This window comes from Salvia hispanica, chromosome 6 (assembly GCF_029641045.1).
Source record: "Salvia hispanica isolate PSC_SH4W2 chromosome 6, Shi_PSC_v1, whole genome shotgun sequence".
NCBI lineage: Eukaryota > Viridiplantae > Streptophyta > Magnoliopsida > Lamiales > Lamiaceae > Salvia > Salvia hispanica.
In genome coordinates this window covers 1,108,195-1,127,355 of record NC_142697.1, presented here as the reverse complement: position 1 = coordinate 1,127,355, position 19,161 = coordinate 1,108,195, and the positions used below count along the sequence as shown (strand labels likewise).

Sequence of the window (19,161 nt, the reverse complement as noted above, 5' to 3'; positions counted from 1 at the left end):
CCACCATTGTGTATCTTCCATACAATGCCTCTCTCGATTACCATCTCTGAGATCTAGTACCCGAAGAGAATACTACTGTTGATACTAACGATGCAGAAATTGAGGAGAATACGGTGGATAGTGATACGGGCAGATATTTACTCCCTTATCGGAACACTCACGGAGTCCCTCCGAACCGGTACTCCCCGAGCAAAGTTGGGGTGAAAAGTAGATATGGAGTGGCCAATTTCGCACAAGCAAATCTAACGAAGATGGCCCGAGCTTTTGAGGCAGCCCTGTATGAGGAGGAGGAAATACCACATACTGCCGAGGAGGCAATGAAAATCAGACATTGGAGAGAGGCAATGTTCACAGAGATGAAAGCCTTGATGAGGAATAATACCTGGGATAAAGGGAAATTGCCGGAAGGAGTTAAGCCAGTGGGATGCAGATGGGTGTTCACCATCAAACGAAGGCCAGACGGATCAATTGAGCGATATAAGGCTCGCCTCGTGGCAAAAGGGTATAGTCAGACTTACTGAGTTGATTATGCTGAAACATTCTCTCCAGTGGCTAAGATTAATACCATTAGAGTACTATTCTCAATTGCGGCGAATAAAGACTGGCCCCTCCACCAGTTTGACGTGACGAACGCCTTTCTACACGGGGAACTGCCAAAGCCGGTGTATATGGTTCCTCCCCCGGGATTCACTGATGATTTCCAACCGGGTGAGGTTTGCAAGCTCGGGAGGACGTTGTATGGACTGAAACAATCTCCAAGGGCGTGGTTCAGCCGATTTACTGAAGTGATGAAGAAGTATGAGTACAAGCAGAGTAACTCAGATCATACACTATTTATCAAGAAGAAAGATGGGAAGATTACATGTCTGATCATCTATGTAGATGATATGATTATCACGGGGGATAACGAGGAGGAAATAGGAGAACTGCGAAAGAATTTGTTCAAAGAATTTGAAATGAAGGATCTAGGCTCCCTCAAATACTTTCTGGGAATTGAAGTTCTAAGATCAAGGCAGGGAATCTTCATCAGCCAGAAGAAGTATGTACTCGACTTACTTGCAGAAGTTGGGATGATAGACTGTAAACTAGCAGACACTCCTATGGTACAAAACCATGGTTTGCAGATAGTTGAAGGGGCGAAGTTAACCGACAGGGGTAGATATCAACGGTTGGTAGGGAAGCTCATCTATCTTTCTCACACTCGGCCTGATATAGCATATGCTATGGGAATAGTCAGCCAATTCATGCAGTCACCACAAGAGGATCATTGGGAGGCAGTACTGAGGATAGTCCGGTATTTGAAAGGGACAGCTGAACATGGGATTTTGTTCGAAAAACATGGTCACTTAGAAGTACATGGATTCACCGATGCGGATTGGGCTGGCAACCCAAATGATAGAAAGTCAACCGCTGGATAGTTTACCTTCGTTGGAGGAAATCTTGTCACTTGGAGGAGCAAGAAACAAAAGGTGGTTGCACTCTCAAGTGCTGAAGCTGAATTTAGAGGAATCAAGAGTGGTCTCACGGAGATACTATGGTTGAAGAGACTCATGACAGAGCTCTCATCGCAACCCTGTAGATTGTTTTGTGATAATAAAGCTGCTATTAGCATCTCAGAAAACCCAGTGCAACATGACAGAACTAAGCATGTGGAGGTGGATCGACACTTCATAAAGGAGAATCTTGAAGCTAAAATTGTAGAGTTTCCGTACGTCAAATCCGAAGATCAATTGGCGGATATATTGACTAAAGCCGTTAACTCGAAGTCGTTCAGAGAGGTATTGAGCAAGTTAAGTATTGGCAACCCCGTTACTTAACTTGAGGGGGAGTGTTGGAAGATATTCCGAGAATCATGGAAGATATTCTAAACAATAATGGGATTGATCCCTAATTGATCTCCTTCCGTAGATAGAACGCAATCTCTGTAAATTAGGAAGAAATTAGTATTCCATATGGGAATATTCTCTAGCCTATAAATGTATGGTCATTGTATGATACACATACAAGTAAATAAACACACAATTCGATCCCTATAGTATTTCAACATGGCCCAACGGTCAGTATCTCGTGGATAAGATCTTCGATGCCAATAATGCTTTGTAAATTCCCATGTTCCTCTATTGACTCTTTTGCAGTCCAATATTTATTGAATTGGAAAGATGAGAAAAAATTTACCTAGAAATAACAATACTGAAAAGTTCTTTTACAGTAGAACAAAAGTAACACTAGAAAAAGCTTAAGCTCAAACTTTATTACAAGGTTATATTAGAAACTTGGGCATATTTACAATAATATTTCTATTCGATTTGAATAATGGGCCTGTTTTTCAGCAACTCAATAAATATTATTAAAATTAATTACCACATGAAATATCAAGAATCCCTCAATTCATATCTACATGCACAAGTTATTACACGTGAAATACTAAATAGACTTGAAAAGGAATCAATCACATAAATTTTCTCAAATTCACGCGTGCATGTTACCACTCATCACAAATGTATCTCACAAAATATTTTGAAAACGGAGCACTAAAATTAAGTGCAACATTTTATATATAAAAAAAAAACTAAACTTATAACACCGTACAAATAAGTCTAAAATCAGAGGCAAAAATTCACAAGGATTTATAGAGGTGAAATCCAACGCGTTGAAGATGCCCTAAGGAACAATGTTTACATCAAGAAATTAACGTTCCTAGAAGCGAAACAGATCTTGTGAATATCTCAACAAACAGTTTGTAACCGATCAAACATGAGAATTCATGCAAAAAAAACTAGCCTATTAGGAGAAGAAAGAGAACACATTTGGTCTAGAAAATTGCCACACCAGTTACCTTTTCAGTTGCTTGTCAATCACGGTGGGCTCCATTGTCAGACCACCACTACGAGTTGCCTCCCTAATGTCCTTTGTTGGTACTTGGTCATGGCCACATTGGTTACAAGTTACAACGGATACTTTTGTCATGCCACCAGTCAAAGCACCTGCACATACGCACCACATTCATATCTTCCAACCAGTATATATCACATCAAATTTAAAAGGGGTAACTGCTTTTAAAGTCACCAACTTTCCATGAATTTCGGTTTTTCCCACGAACTTTAGAAAGTTCGTGTAATGTCATGAACTTTATTGTCAGTTGCTATTTTCCCATGTCAGGTTTTCCGGTCTGATTCATACTGTTCGTTTCCTATTAAGACAATGTCCAAATTCTTTTATCTTACTATCGTTATTTTCGTCTTTGAAATAGCTTCGCGTGGGTACTTTGTACGCCTCAATCGGAACTCGGATGAAGAAGTTATGACCATTTGATGAAGGCTGCGACCTTTGTGCGACCTTGTACTATCATAATGGCCATAACTTCTTGATCCGAGTTCCGATTGAGGCGTACAAGGTACCGACACGAAGCTATTTCAAAGACAAAGATAACGATAGTAAGATAAAAGAATTTGGACATTGTCTTAATAGGAAACGAACAGTTTGAACCAGACCGGAAAACCTGACATGGGAAAATAGCAACCGACAATAAAGTTCGTGGCATTACACGAACTTTTTAAAGTTCGTGGAAAAAACCGGAATTCATGGAAAGTTGGTGATTTTAAAAGCAATTACCCCAATTTAAAACTACAATAAAAGACATAAATTGTTAAGCTAATAAAAACGAATTGAAAAGAATGCGACAAGCAATGCAAGAACACGAAAGAGTTACTTGGTTCGAACGTAAGATCTACATCCACGGATAAAGGATGATGTGGTTCTTATTTACTCTCAAACGATCGATCACAAATTACAAACAATCGAACTACAAGCAGGAACAAGATGAGCTGATAACCATATGATGAATCCCTGTCTTTCTCTCTTATCTAGCTGACGAAGATGGCGATACAACTATAACAAGAAAGAATATATATACAACCCTGCACACGATAACCGCTTCAACTAAATCGAATAACCTACAGATCTGAAAACAACTTTCTTGACCGTTGCAAAGTAGTTGTAACAGCTTTGTATATATTTCTTCAATCCTTCCCTTTAGCTCAGTCTCCACAGCCACAATATCAACATAAAGAATTAATCAGATAAGAGGTTGCAGAATAAAAATCTATAGCATTAAGGCGTAATGCTTACTTGTTGTAGGCAGACTGCGATGCAATACTTTTCAATAAATCTTCGATGATACTCTAAAACCTATCCACTTTAACTTCAAAATTGGCATTTGCCAAGCTCTTCAGTGCTTCTTCTTCTTTGAAAACACTAACTTGAACATGAAGGTCTAGTTGGTCTCCATATAAATCCTCTTGTTCCTCTACTATCTTTTTAGCCGACTTCACCGCTGATTCACTGCAATAATGCAATTCAATTGATTTCAACGTTGCTATGTCTCCCATTTCTGACGGGATCTCCTTCAGTTGCTTGAAAAAATCAAGACGAAGCTTCTGGAGAACCGGAAAGTGGGAGTTGTCCGACACAATCCAATCTTCTAGACCACTGCAGTAACCCAATTGTAGAAACTTCAGCCTTGGAAATTGGCCTTCAATTGTTTCCCATTTGCCTGTTTTGAAGACACCTTTAACTAAAACTAACTTCTCAAGAAAAGGCAATGAACTGATTTCTGGCATTATATTGTCCAAGTTCAGAGCATTAGAGGCAGAGTTAGCGGCAATGACAGACAACTTCTTGAGGGAGTGTGGGAACCTAATGCTCTGCCAATTCACATCACATCCATTGTTGAGGTAGCAGTGGAAGTTTTCCAATTTACTCAAACGCTTAAGATTGCTGAGATAGTTTTTTCCCGTCATTTGTGTAACATTGTACCAAAGATGCAATATCTTCACATTAGGAATTCTTTTAACCACCTCCTCATTCAAAATCAAATTCTTCACTCCTTTGAGTGTCTCCAGATTCTCCATGATAACAATGTCATTGTCTCCACAAGGAGGTTCTGGGAGACTCAGTCTGTACTGCGTAAACTCGAGATGACGAAGTTGGTGCAATTTCCAAATTTCATTCGGCAGAATAAGAACACGGGAACATCGTATAATCAATGTTTGTAGATTCCAAAGCAGATCAACCGAAGTAGGGAATTTGGACTCATAATGAACTCTAACAGCAAGGTACCGTAAATTCACCAATTCAAACGCATTATCAAGGAAATAAGCACCATTCATAGTATTGGTATCTGCATCATACGCTTTGAGTGTTCTCAACAATCTTAGATTGTGAGGCAGTCGAACTTCTTCATAGTCATCATAGTCACATATTATGGAACGAGCATTTGACAAAGATCTCATTACTAGACTTGTTAACAACCTTGGAAAAAAAACACGACGTTGGCCTTTTATGTATGGATTAAATGTGCTCGAAGGATCATTTCTTACGACATGATAAAACCTTTCCTTATTAACTTCTTTCAAACACATATCTCTCAACAAATCATGAATTTTGCAGGATTTTATCTCCCCATTAGTCCCAATCTTATCAATCAAAACAAGATTTCTATCGGCAAGATCCTTTAAATACATTTTGGCTATCTCTTCCAAGCTTTTCCCACTTATTGGTTTGAGAATTCCTTCAGCAACCCATAATTCAACGAGCAGTGATCTACGTATCACCTTATCTTCACGAAAATTCCCCATATAGAGAAAGCACGGTTTCAGATAAACCGGCAATTGCTTATAGCTCATGTGTAATATTCTAAAACACCATTCATCATCCTCTGAATTCACTATTGAACTCAAGTTTTCCTGTATGGACCCCCAAATCTCTCTTGTATGGTTGGATTTGGCCAAAAGTCCTCCAATCACAACAATCGCCAATGGAAGTCCTTTGCAGCCGGAAACTATTCTCCAACAGATGTCCACCAATTCTGGTGGGCAAACGTTCTCTCCAAACACAATTTTGGAGAGAAGCTCCCAACTATCAAACCAATTCAAAAGTCTCATCTCAAAGTTTTTAGAGTGGGATAAATCAGAACCCAGGTTTGATAGCCTAGTTGTTACCACTATTCTGCTACCATTTTTGTTATCCGGTAAAAACCACCTAATCCCATCCCACGCCTTTATACTCCACATATCATCAAGTATAATCAAGTATTTTCTACCAAATAAGTTTTTATGCAAGATTTCTCCTAAACCTTCCTCACTCGATGTTTGACCAACATTTTGATTTAACTGACGAAGAATGTGTACGAGGATTTCTTGAATGTTATACTCTTGAGATATGGCAACCCAAGCGGAAACATAAAAATGCTCCTTAATAAGACGGTCTTGATAAATGTTCATAGCAAGAGTAGTCTTACCAGAGCCACCCATTCCTACAATGGGAATGATCTGTAGATCACGGCAATCAGAAGTGAGTTTATCCTTCATTTCAAGCAAGGCCTCCTCAGCACCCACCATGCTACTCTCCTTTGCAATCGGAGAAGACTTCAAGGAATCTGAAGGTGTTGACTTGGTGTGCAGCTGATGTTGGACGCCCAAAGTCTGTTTGATTTCCTTGGCTTCTTTCTCGATCAGATCCATGTCTTTGATCACCTCCTCTAGTGCTTCGTACAAGGACTTGGGGCCAGCCCTTACCCCGTCCATTTTGATCTGATCCACAATATGCGATTCGATTATGTATTCAGCTGCATAAGCTGCATCTGCGATGCTACTCTCCAATGGATCGGCTTCTTTGCTGTAGGGGAGATGGGGACTATAGATTCCAAGAAAACCTTCAAGGAAAGTGATCTTTTCAGTGAGAGACTCAGCCTGTTTAGGGTGGAGAGAGATGGGAGGGTGAGGATGTCTGTTAAGGGTATCTATGATATTCATAACAGAAACCAAAGCTGCATAAGCTGCCATGATTTTTGAATCTTGTGCTATCAATCCAGAGAAGAAGATGAATGAAAATGAGATGGTGATTCTGAAATGTCAAAAGGGAAGTTGTATGATTGATTAAATGAGGCATCTTGGAACTTTGACACCTTCTTACATCTATCATTTAACTAATAATTTCTTCATAGAGTCTCCCCTCAGACATGCCGATTGAAGCGCTCAATATATATACAAAAATGAAGTGCTCAATAAAACGGCAAATTTAAACACATAAACATAAAACTAGTTCGTTCTAATTTAACTGAATGATAAACTGAATATACTACCTTTTGTTCATCTTCATCTTCAAATCTGCATCAGCTTTCTCTTTCTTAGCTCATTTCTGAAGTTTCTGTGTGGATTGAATGGATGGGTAGAAGAGTAAAAAGAGTTCTTAAATTGAATAACCTGCAAATCATGACGATGAATTTGATGATTTAGGGCTACAAATTTGGGAATTAGGGCTTAGGATTAGGAAATTGAATTTTGTTCCGGTTATTTTTTCAGTTGAAAAATCAAAACATTTCTTTTAGAAATGAGTCATGATCATAACGATTACAAAAAATACTACATTTATATAAAATAGAATATAAAAATAATAAAATATGACTAAGTAATAATGGGGTAAAGGATTCGTATATTTGGATGAACTTGAACCAAAATAATTAGTAATAAATTTACTTATTCCTTTGGATATAAATTGCCAATGAGCATTCAACTAATTAATAGAAACAATTCTCCAAGAATAAGAATTAATTCTACTAGTAGCTTTTGTCATTACGCCAACCACTAATTTTTTATTAACAAGAAAAATGAAAAGAAAATTCCCCATCTCTTTATAATTCTTAAATAAATTGGATTGTAATTTTTAATTTTTGTGCACGTGGAGCATAGTCCAACTCTCCTTTTGCTATCAAAGCCTAATATCATACTATGTCGAAAATGAAAGGTTGAAAGTACATACACCAACCAGCCTAACAATATAGTCAATTTTCTACTTTTTTGTCACTTTTTATAGAAATTATTTATCACACTGGAAAAGTAAACTACATTCATAAATTAGCATTTTCTTTTAGCTCAGTTATAAGAAATTCCAAAAACTCACATAAAAATCCAATCTTGATCATCAAAAAATATATGCATATCAAAATTATCTCTGCAACTTTTTCATGAAAAAGGGAGAGTAAACAAGAGAGAGAAACAAAAATGATTGTCGTTAAAATGACTAAAAAGTTTGGATTTTGCATTCACAAATTTGCTTCCATCACACACCCACGTAGACTTCTAAGCGGGCACGCCTCTTCTTCCTCATCTTTCTCCCGTTCGTCACCATTTATACCGTACTATTCCATATCCCACTGTAAGTTCTTGCTCCATTTTTCTCTCGCTCAATGTCTCAATTGAGTACTACTTCTCCTGCCTACGGTACAACCCCCTATATGCGTCGCGAATGCCCCCTTTTTAGCACTCTATTTTCCCCCCAAATTTTTGAGGATTTGCCTTTTGTGCAGTTTCGAGTTTTGCAGAAATGAGCTTCGCGAAGAGGGAGTACGACTTCCTGAAGGAAATCGGGCTCGGGCCGCGGAATTCGGGCTGTTATGTCAATGGGGGTTGGCAAGGGAGTGGGCCTGTGGTTTCTTCTGTGAATCCTGCTGATAATAAGGTGTTTTGAGCTGATTTTATTTTGAATTTCGATGTTTTTTGTTTGTTTTGAGAAGCTTTGGATGTGTTGAAGTTAGTGTTTTAGTGATTGGCTGATCAGAACTGATGGATCATATCAAATTGATCAATTGAATTAGAATTGGGGGAAATGCACTACTAAATGAACTTAGATGATCTTAATTTGGACTGTGATTCTTTTCTGAACTCAATCAATTTTTCATGTAATTGAGATCTATGCTACTTTTTGCTAAGTTGCAAGATTTTGAGATTCTTTTCCAAATTTAGAATGCACTTACATTGTGTGGTCTGATGTGATTGACTGACTTCTAATCGGGTGTGGACCGTTTCTTGGTTTTAGCCGATTGCTGAAGTTTCTGAAGCATCCATTCAAGACTATGAGGAAGGAATGGAGGCATGTGCTGATGCTACAAAGATATGGATGCAGGTTCTGTTTTGATTTCTTTCATTATGATGCAAAAGTGTTTTCGATGTATTTAGTAAGCTTAGAAATGGGCAGATGTGATATGATGTCTCGTCTTGTCTCAGATTCCAGCACCAAAGAGAGGAGAAATCGTAAGGCAAATTGGTGATGCACTGAGAACCAAACTCCATCACCTCGGCCGGCTTGTATCCCTTGAAATGGGAAAAATACTTGCTGAAGGAATCGGGGAGGTTCAGGTTTGTGTTTAAATTTGGGAAGTGAAATGTAATTTTATACTATATTCTTATTCGTGTCATATGCATTGTTGGGATCTTGCTTTCTGTTAACTTCGATGAAATATAAAGATAAAGTTCAGCTTATTCTCTTTTTTCGGGGAAATATTATTGCAGGAAATAATTGATATGTGTGATTTTGCTGTGGGATTAAGTCGTCAGCTGAATGGATCCGTTATTCCCTCTGAACGTAAGCTTGACAACATTGCGATCCTCCAAGTTTTCATCACATATAATTGATGTTATGTCTCGGTGAACTATAGATATCATATATTTTGGGCTTGCAAGTATTGTATGGAATCATGTAGATATGCTTATACGCTTATGTAATTGAAAAATGACTAATTTCTTTACTGTTTTCAACTTGTTGCCATCTTAACAGGACCTAATCACATGATGTTGGAGGTAAGCAAGAGCTATAATTTTCTTGGGAGCTTACGGTTTATGTTTATGGCAATCCATCCTTATATCTGATATATGCATCTTATCTCCGACATACAGATGTGGAATCCCTTAGGGATAGTTGGTGTTATTACAGCCTTCAACTTCCCTTGTGCTGTTCTTGGTGAGTATTTTGAGCAAGAATATTGAGTTTTGATATTATACGTTAGGATAGCCGAAGCTTAAAATCTTTTGTCGTGTAATTGTAGGATGGAATGCGTGCATAGCTCTAGTTTGTGGAAATTCTGTTGTGTGGTGAGTCGCTCTCTGCTATAAGTCTATAACGGATGTTGCAATTTATTTATGTTAGTGACAATCATAATTATCAGTAGTTTTGCATTTATGAATTTCGAGGATTGTATAACAATTTTCAGGAAAGGTGCTCCAACCACACCTCTCATCACCATAGCTATGACGAAGATAATCGCTGGAGTATTCGAGAAAAACAATTTACCGGGAGCAATTTTCACAGTATTTTGTGGAGGTGCTGAAATTGGCCAAGCTATAGCAAAAGATCCACGTGTTCCCCTAGTTTCGTTCACCGGGAGTTCAAAGGTACTAGTTTACGTGCTCACTGCTCGCCCAAACAAGTCTAGAGTATTTCCATTTTCCGAAGTCCTAAAAGTTTGAATGGTGATATCTCTAGGTGGGTCTAATGGTTCAACAGACTGTGAATCAAAGGTACGGCAAGTGCCTGCTCGAACTAAGTGGTAATAACGCCATTATAGTCATGGATGATGCCGACATTGAACTCGCTGTTCGCTCTGTTCTGTTCGCTGCTGTTGGTACTGCTGGTCAGCGATGCACAACTTGCCGTAGATTGGTATGGTACATACTTTGCAGTCTTCTCTGCAGATGATATAGTCGACATTCGATGCATAACCTCTTTTTTGCCACATCCTGAAAATGCAGCTTCTTCACGAGAGTGTTTATGAGAAAGTACTTGACCGGTTATGTGATGTCTACAAGCAAGTCAAAGTCGGAAATCCATTAGAGAAAGGTACCTTACTTGGGCCGCTGCACACTCCTGTTTCGAGGGAAAATTTTGTGAAGGGAATCGAGAAAATCAAATCTCAGGTTCGTGCTTAACCTTTCTCTGTTGTGGTCATATTCATTTAAAAGGCACACTCCGATGCGTTTGCCCTAATAAAATCTTTTAAATTCTGAATTTGAGATGAATAAACTCTAATTGTTAACAGATGTTTTTGACATGTGTTTATCATGTTGAAATGCAGGGAGGAAAGATTATCTGTGGTGGTGGTGTTGTAGAGTCTGAAGGAAATTTCGTGCAGCCTACGATAGTTGAAATTTCTTCGAGTGCTGAGGTTGTTAAGGAAGAATTGTTTGCTCCTGTTCTCCATGTGATGAAGTTTCAGGTATGCCTACTTTTCAGCTGCCCGAAGATCTCCAGTTTTCGTCGTACAATTGTTTCACACGACTAGTTTTCTTGGCAGACTCTGAAGGAAGCAATCGAAATAAACAATTCCGTGCCCCAAGGCCTGAGTAGTTCCATCTTCACCCGCAGACCTGAAATTATATTCAAATGGATCGGGTGAGTGATGAGACGCCCTTCCTCGCTGTTCTCTTGTAAAATTACAACTTCTTCGAGATATTGACTGAACCCATATCTTGATACAGTCCCCAAGGAAGTGATTGTGGTATTGTGAATGTCAACATCCCAACAAACGGCGCTGAAATTGGAGGTGCTTTTGGTGGCGAGAAAGCCACTGGAGGCGGACGTGAAGCTGGAAGCGATTCTTGGAAACAATACATGAGGCGCTCAACTTGGTAAAAACCCGATTATGTTGTTTTCAAGTGACTATCTTTGTATCGTCGTCTCATCAAAGTTCCCATCGAGAACCCTGCAGCACGATCAGAGCTAACAAAGCTCGTTTGTTCCTTCAGATTTTGTTTCTGAGTCCTGACTATGTTCATATTGCTTTGTATATATGCAGCACCATCAACTACGGAAGCGAGCTGCCTCTAGCTCAAGGGATCAACTTCGGGTAGTAAACAACGAGCGAGCTCGATTCAGCCGGGTATGCTTTGTTGTCGAAAAACTATGGCAAGAATCTGAATGATCAGAGAAGACTTCTAGCTGAGGAGCTATGGCTCTCTCTATTTCTAGAATGTTTTCAACTATTCATGAAATAAAGCATAGTTTTCAACTTGCTGTTGTAAATGAACTGAAAGAATTGAAATTTTAAAAGGGTTTGAAATAATAACTCCTACATTCTCTATTGCATCCTTTTGTTGTTCACCGGTTCGTTTTACGATGACGATATGCAAGCCGGATCCTCTATTACGATTATTGTCATCTGAGGCGGGAGGCGGGATCCGGGTGGGGTCTAGAAGGTTGACGGGCCCCATCACCGGCCATGAAAACTCCATTAAATTCGGCATATAGAGAAATATTATTGTAGATTATGCATGAACAAAATAAAATAAAATACGAGATCGAAACACGACTTTACCAATAAAGTCAAACGCCGTTGAAAGATAGGTGTAGTTAGTGGCACAATTTGTGGATTCATACTTTCTATCTACTTAAATGGAATTGTTGATATATGAATTAAATTAGCTAACCAGACTGTCATTATCTCAAAATTGATGATTATATGTTTGAAAAAGTATACTTAACAAATTAAAAAGTATTCGATCTCATCCCTTCTCTCTTCAAAAAGTTGTTCACCAAATCTACTGTAATTGAATAAAAATATTACAATACCATAGAAAAGTGACATGTATGATTGGTTTTAATTAGTTGTTAAATTAACCTCTTTTGCATAAGTTGGCTCATTATTTTTGTCATTTTGCTCTCGTTTGTGAGTTGAGTGATTACTTAATTTGTCAAAAGATTAAATTTTAAATTATATGTTTAGGGAGAATAAAGGAGATTATACTAATGGCACGTATTAGTCAGTATCGTAACCTAATTTACATTTTGATGCTTTAATATTTATATACTACTATTATAGTAGTTTGAATTTTCTTTAAAAATAAATAATACTCCATCAAATACATGATCACCATAACCACTAGCCCACTCAATTTATACAAAATAGGTGTTGGCAAATGACAAATCTGTCCTTTTAGGTGATGTCGTGGCAGAGAGAGTGACAATTTTTTTCTCATCAAAAGATTGAAATAAAAATGTTGAATTTTAAATTTTGGACTAAAAAAATATACTACTAACAAATATTGAAGTCCTAACGGAGCTTACTTCAATCAACTTAGCTCTAAGTTATATGCGGGTACCATAGAGTTTGACTTCTATAATCACTCGAATGTAGTCCATCCATATATATAAGTTCGAGTCAAGTCAGTTGCGAAAAATATAAGTTCAATTTTGTATGTATAAAATCACTCTCTGATGTCATCTTATAAATCAGTCCTCGATAAATCTCGACGAGACGACTCTCTTGCACTTGCACCCACCACCATCAACAGTTCTTGGCATTATTAGTTCAAGGTCTAAAATAGAAAAGCAAGGTGTATTCAAAAGGGGAAGGGGCTCGAGGAAAAGCACAATATCAATTATTGGGATGGGTCGTTACAAATAGGTAAAATATGATTGATGTTTGTTGTAAAGAAATTAAAAAAATTCATGATTGATTGTAAGTTGGGAGTTGGCCCCAATTTAACCTTATTGTATATGCCAATTCAAGCTGACAGTCAAGGTCATATATCATCCACACACATTACACACCAATGGTCCAATGGACATGGACGGATTGCTTAAGCCTCTACCAATGTCTTCGTCTTTTTTTTCTACTATCGAATTTGTCGGAATTGATTAAAATTATATTAATGGCTAAAATTAAGAGAAGAATAATAAAAATGTTAAAAGTTACTTTTACGTTTAGATTTAACGGGGTCTCTATGTTTTTTTTTTTATTTTGGTCTCGCCTCTAACAATTTATAAACATTTCACAACCCCTTTAGTCCTCTCTTCTAGATGATTCTATTCTTTCAAGATGGAAAATGGCGGAATGGTGTAGTCTAATTTAAGGAAAAACTTAAAAAAAATTTAAATTCCCAAGATTTTAGTAATATTTTTCTTGTTGCTTTATGAGTTTATTAAACAATATTACTATGCAATCATAATATGAGTGTCCACATGAGGTCTTTTTAGTGTAAATTAATCATTTTAAATTAATGTCCAAATACAATATAATTGTTCTATTTTAATAATTTACTACTCCCTCCGTTCCATTTTAGGAGTCCCGATTTATCATTTTTGGGTGTCCCACTTTAGGAGTCCCGGTTGAAATATTACATAAATGGTATTAGGCCTCACATTCCACTAACCTTTTTACACTCAAATTTTATTATAAAACTAATATAAAAAAGTAAGACCCACGTTCCACTATCTATTTTCACCAACTTTTCTTAATATTTTTTAAAACTCGTGCCGAACTTAATCGGGACTCCTAAAGTGGGATGGAGGGAGTAAAATTTAAAAAATATTGCGTGAAGCGCCATAATGTGGTCATTTGCATCACTGTTCATTTCCACGGTCGAATTGTAATATACTAGTAGTATGTAACATAAGAGCATCCGCAATGGTAGGCTAGCCATCGGCTAGCCGATTGACGTGGCTAGCCGATCGGCTAGCCGAACCATTGGAGTAGGCTAGCGGGAAATCGGCCAAAATTTCGGCGTGGGCTAGCCGATCGCGTTGCGCTGGCCGCCATTGTGGCGTGCCAATCGGCCAGCGCTATTTTTTAATTTTTTTAATTTTTTTTTTTGAAAAAATATATAGTGTATTTTTTAAATATTTTTTTATGAATTTTTTTTAATTATGTAATTTTTAAATAGGCACACAGACGACGGGCTAGACCCAATACAAATTTAAAACCTAAAACAGAAACATGTCATACCGTCGGGTAGCGGCAAACAGAAACATGTCATACCGTCGGGTAGCGGCAAACATGTCATACCGTCGGGTGGCGGCAAACAGCGAGACCCCCGTTCGGCTAGCGGCAAACTATAATGGATTCAAAGCATACTAACATTTGTTAATGTATTTTTTAATAAATTAGTGAGGAGTAGAGTGGGGCGGTGGCTCGTGTGTGGAAGCCCGGATTTTATTTTATTATGTAATTTTTTTTATTTTTGGTTAATGTACTTTTTTTATTTAAATAAAATTAACGAATTTTTTCAGTATATGTGTCGTAAATTTAATTCCGTAAATGTAGTATATTTTGAATCCGCAATGGTGCTTAGGCCAGCCATAGGCCAGCCATTCTCTCCCCTGCCACGTCAGCAACACTAAAAAAACCACCTGCCACGTCAGATTTAGGCCAGCCATAGGCCAGCCGCAATAAAAACAATTCAAAATATACTACATTTACGGAATTAAAATTGTGATATACGGAATTAAATTTACGACACATATACGGGAAAAATAATCCATTCCATTAAAAAAAAGTACAAAGATTTAAAAAAAAGTACATGATTTTTTTTAAAAAAAAAAAGGGCTTCAACGCACGAGCCCCGCCACTCTCTACTCCTCATCGCCGTCGCCGTCGTCCTCGTCGTCGCCGCCGTTGCCGCCACCCGTGGTATCTGAGCCCACGTCGGAACCCCCCAGCCGTGACCTCGCGATCTCTAAATTAGCACGCATGCTCTCGAGCATCTCGTACAGAAACCTCTTCTCCGTGGGGTCAGTGGCGTTCTTCCACTCTCGGAAGACCTGTAACATCTGAGCCCGCGTTTGGTTACGCGAATGGAGAGTGTACTCGAGTGGGGCGGCTGGGAGGGCGGAGGAATGGACCTCGCGGGGCGATAGGGGGGATCCGCCCCTCGCAGCCCGCTGCGCCCGCTTCTGTCCAACCGGGCGGGGGCGACCAGTAAATGAAGGAGGGGATGGAAACTCCTCAGCATCCGGGGGGAGGTCGTGGGATCCGCCGCTGCTGCCGCTGTAGTCGCCGCTATAGTTAAGTCGCTGCTTCTTCGGCCACCCAGCGTCGCACCCCGCCCGGAACTTCTCGGAGTCCTTCAACAACAAGAAGCACTCCCAGAAGGTGAACTCCTTATACTTCCCCTCCAAGGGGAACTGACTCGCGGCTATCCTCCGGGCGTCGTCCTCAGTCTGCCCACTTCTGAGCTGACGGAGGGCGTTGGCGTACAAATTCGCAAAACGGCCCACCGCGGCCCTGGTGCGCTCCCACCCCTTCCGGACCTCCTCGTTGCTGAAGTCCTTCCCGTGCGGGCAGTGCCTCTTATAGGCAGCTCTGATCTTCGCCCACATGTTGACGACCTGCTGGTTGTTCGCAACCAGTGGATCGTCGCACACCTCCAACCACCCCTTGGCCACCCCAGCGTACTCATCCTCCGTCCACTTCCACCGGCCAGTGGCAGCGGGCTGCGATGACTCGCCGACCGCCTTGCCCTTCCCCTTCCCCCTCGTCTTCTTCTTCGGCGCGGCCGGCGTCGCTGGAACGGGAGTATCATCGTCCTCGAGATCGATCCCCATATCATGCAATAACAGAAGGTCATCGCCAGAGAACTGCGTCACCGGGGTCGACGTGTGAGACGAAGCCGTCAAAAAATCAAGCGAGGGCCGATATACCGCGTCCCCTCCCGGTGACCCCTGCACACCCCCCTCGGCATCCCGGGATGCATACCGTGCGGCATCCCCCCCGGCATCCCCCCCTGCCACATCATCCCCATCATCTGCTGCTGCATCTGGGGCATACCCCCCCACCCGGGCGTTGACTGCCCGCCGCTCCCCTGCCCGCCGCCCGGCATCCCCCACGGCATACCCCCCTGGTTCCCCCCCCCCCCCCGGCACACTAGCCATCATCCCCATCATCTGATTCCAAGGGATGTTAAACCCCGGGCCCATCTGCCCCCATCCAGATCCCACGGGTACTGTGGGAGTCTGAGATCCGCTCGTCGCCGGACTGGACTCGTTGTTGTGATCCATCACTCGATGATGCTCTTGTACAAAAAGTTAGAGAGAGAGAAAACTCGTTAAAACAAGTGGTGCAAATGAAAATGAAACGAAAACCGCGTTTATATATGATTTAAAAAAAAAATTGAAAATCGGCGCTGGCCGATCGGGCCTCCACAATGGCGGCTAGCCGATCGGCTAGCGCTTCGGCCAGCGACGAGCGATCGGCCAGCCCACGCCGATCCACTCGCCGAAATCGCCCTCGCCGATTGCAATGGTTCGGCTAGCCGATCGGCTAGCGCGACGAATCGGCTAGCCGGTCGCTAGCCGACCATTGCGGATGCTCTAATACTATAAAGAAATTACACAATCAAATTTGTGTAAGCCAATTATTGTCCAAAACTGAATAATAGCAAGTGTTCATATTTTGAAAATTTGGCAAACTGATAGAATTTCATATACTCCTACTACTTTTTAGGGCAGCAAAAAAATGAAGGTGACAAAACGAAAACATCTATTACCATATAGGTTCTGACAGAGACTGCACAACACATGATTCTCAAGAACCCTAAATTATTGCAGCAATTTGTCTAAAGTTACTTCAAAAGAGAGATTCCAAGAAGCCAAGATGCCATAATCAAATAGTTTATGGCTATGAAGAGCACCAACTTTTGAAATAAAGCACAAACACATTATTAAAGAGACAAGGATTTTTCTACGTTGGTTCCACATCTAAATTTAAGTAACTATCTTATGTTAGTCGACTCAATATTAAATTTGTTTGAAGTTATCGGAAATTAAATTTTTCTAAAAATAATTCCATCATAAAAATTTAAAAACATCAAAACTCATCACATGATACTATTCATGACATACTACTTATTCAGAGCTTTCCATTAGCACAAGTGCACAACAAAGGTAGTACAACCAGAACAACGACACATTCTCTGCTTCAAGATAGTTGACATAGTGTCGAGCTTATATTTTTGCCGATTTTTCGTGAACCTACCTCTCATCAATTTGCTTAACATCTTTTTCTTATGATTTACTAGGACATTTCAATTTCAACAATTAATTCAAATTGAAACTCACAATCAATCCTAATCATCTCAATTGAGAAAAAAAAACACATGCAAAAACTCCAACCATTATTGCAAGAACACAAGCAAGATTAATCAACATTTACTAACCATTATTTTTCATTCCATAACATCATTTATTCTATTCAACACTAAGTAATGTCCAAGATCAAGCACTACAATTTTGCCCTTCAAATTTTTTCACCCTACTTTTCTTTTCCAACTTTACCATAATACCCTTATCCTCATTCGCAACCCTCATCCAACCCGCAGTACACCGCGGCATCCACTAGGGTCAAACTCGGCATACAACTCTCCGACCGAGTAAACACACCACCAACGCCCTCCAAGTCGAGCCCCCGACCCTTGTTGGTCGGGCTACACGGCATTGACCTCAGCGCCTTCGGGCTCTCGAGGCCCCTCATCATGACACGCCTCATCGCCCGGATCAAGTGAACGGTCGGGTCCTCCGGGGGCCCGCCGGCCCGAAACTTGCTGCAGAAGCTGATATGCCGGGCCACCGCCTCCTCCGGGCTTATCAGCTTCCGACACCTCACGATTTCGTCCTTCACCGCCTCCGCACAAAGCCCGCATATCCATTTCCCGCCATACCTGAAAAGCCCGAATAACGGTTATTTAACAGAATTTTAGACTTCTTTTCTCATCCAAATTTAACGAATTTTCTTTTACCTTTCGCGAATTGTCTCGATGTAGGAAAGGGTGCATTCCTCAGTAAGCCCGCAGCAATCGCATTTCGCGAAATCAACCTCGTTTTGGCCCGAAATCGCGTTTGCGGGCCCTTCCGGCCCGGAACCCAACACCATCGAATCGTTAATTATGCTCGTAGACATCTCTAAAAAAAGGTGAATTCACAATCAAAATCGAAACTTTCGAACTGGGTAATTCATGAAATTGGAAATCAAGAGAGGGGGAGAGAGATTACCAGCTGAATAAGATCAAGATTGAATGGATAAAAATTGGATCTTGATTTGATGTTTTGCTCTATCGCTCTTTCTCCCACTCGACTTCTTCTTCTTCGGGGATGAAGAATGTATACATGAAAGACATGTCAGAAAAGGCCCAATTCGATCGATGAGAGAGAATTCAAGAAATTTGCCTTTTTCTCTCTAGTTGAAGACAGAATCTCTCAATCAATCAGTGGAGCTTTAGAAGGTGTAAAGATGTTATCAAATATTCTTGCTATGGCTGTTTTTGGGAGAGAGAATTGAGAGACTTTGTGTGTGTAGAGAGAGAGAGAGAGAGTGCAAGAAAAAGAGTTTATTTGTGCGTTTTATTGTGGAAAAGAAGGTCAATGATTGGCGGTGAGGGGTGGTGGGGGTGGGGTGTACACGTCAGCATTAGAAAATAGTGTGTGTGTGTGTGTGTGTGTGTGTGAATTCTGGTCTTATCTCTGTGGATTTGCCAGCAATGCATTATCTGTGTTTGGAGAGCTGTCCAATTCTTGCTATTCACTCATGAATATTATTTGGAAATTTCCATTACGATGATG

At 40.2% G+C, this 19,161-nt stretch overlaps 3 protein-coding genes across 8 annotated transcripts; 1 reads left to right on the top strand and 2 right to left on the bottom strand.

Annotated features, from left to right (window-relative positions):
• Positions 1 to 67: 67 nt before the first annotated feature.
• Positions 68 to 7,455, bottom strand: LOC125200424 (putative late blight resistance protein homolog R1B-16). 5 transcript variants are annotated; one of them, XM_089061770.1, is made up of 4 exons: positions 7,142 to 7,455; positions 6,299 to 6,903; positions 2,837 to 2,984; positions 68 to 1,922 (listed from the first exon to the last, which is right to left on the bottom strand). In XM_089061770.1, the coding sequence occupies exons 1-4, from the start codon at positions 7,156 to 7,158 to the stop codon at positions 1,865 to 1,867; spliced, it is 828 nt and encodes a 275-aa protein (XP_088917896.1). In that variant the 5' UTR covers positions 7,159 to 7,455; the 3' UTR covers positions 68 to 1,864. The 5 variants fall into 5 exon arrangements, with proteins under 5 accessions (XP_088917896.1, XP_088917893.1, XP_088917892.1 ...); XM_089061767.1 differs by lacking the exon at positions 68 to 1,922 and having other exon boundaries at positions 2,533 to 2,984; positions 4,129 to 6,903; positions 7,142 to 7,439; XM_089061766.1 differs by lacking the exons at positions 68 to 1,922; positions 2,837 to 2,984 and adding an exon at positions 3,706 to 4,042 and having other exon boundaries at positions 4,129 to 6,903; positions 7,142 to 7,438.
• Positions 7,456 to 7,982: 527 nt separating this feature from the next.
• LOC125208530 (aldehyde dehydrogenase family 7 member B4-like) lies at positions 7,983 to 11,916 on the top strand. Of its 2 annotated transcripts, none has more exons than XM_089059961.1 (15): positions 7,983 to 8,279; positions 8,366 to 8,517; positions 8,875 to 8,961; positions 9,063 to 9,194; positions 9,348 to 9,420; positions 9,613 to 9,635; positions 9,732 to 9,795; positions 9,881 to 9,926; positions 10,046 to 10,226; positions 10,318 to 10,494; positions 10,584 to 10,748; positions 10,907 to 11,047; positions 11,126 to 11,223; positions 11,310 to 11,459; positions 11,627 to 11,916. In XM_089059961.1, the coding sequence occupies exons 1-15, from the start codon at positions 8,246 to 8,248 to the stop codon at positions 11,679 to 11,681; spliced, it is 1,578 nt and encodes a 525-aa protein (XP_088916087.1). In that variant the 5' UTR covers positions 7,983 to 8,245; the 3' UTR covers positions 11,682 to 11,916. The 2 variants fall into 2 exon arrangements, with proteins under 2 accessions (XP_088916087.1, XP_047964121.1); XM_048108164.2 differs by having other exon boundaries at positions 7,984 to 8,214.
• Positions 11,917 to 17,743: 5,827 nt separating this feature from the next.
• Positions 17,744 to 18,914, bottom strand: LOC125203746 (DUF1677 family protein (DUF1677)). Its single transcript, XM_048102177.2, has 3 exons — positions 18,595 to 18,914; positions 18,342 to 18,504; positions 17,744 to 18,263 (listed from the first exon to the last, which is right to left on the bottom strand). The coding sequence occupies exons 2-3, from the start codon at positions 18,500 to 18,502 to the stop codon at positions 17,897 to 17,899; spliced, it is 528 nt and encodes a 175-aa protein (XP_047958134.1). The 5' UTR covers positions 18,503 to 18,504; positions 18,595 to 18,914; the 3' UTR covers positions 17,744 to 17,896.
• Between the last annotated feature and the right edge of the window lie 247 nt (positions 18,915 to 19,161).

Excerpts from the sequence above, each read along its gene's own strand:
- LOC125208530 (XM_048108164.2), top strand. The coding sequence starts at position 8,061 with ATGATTGTCGTTAAAATGACTAAAAAGTTTGGATTTTGCATTCACAAA. Across the intron at positions 9,927-10,045 it reads TGTGGAAATTCTGTTGTGTG|GAAAGGTGCTCCAACCACAC; the intron begins GTGAGTCGCTCT and ends AACAATTTTCAG. Across the intron at positions 10,227-10,317 it reads CGTTCACCGGGAGTTCAAAG|GTGGGTCTAATGGTTCAACA; the intron begins GTACTAGTTTAC and ends TGATATCTCTAG.
- LOC125203746 (XM_048102177.2), bottom strand. The coding sequence starts at position 18,502 with ATGTCTACGAGCATAATTAACGATTCGATGGTGTTGGGTTCCGGGCCG. Across the intron at positions 18,264-18,341 it reads ATCGAGACAATTCGCGAAAG|GTATGGCGGGAAATGGATAT; the intron begins GTAAAAGAAAAT and ends CGGGCTTTTCAG.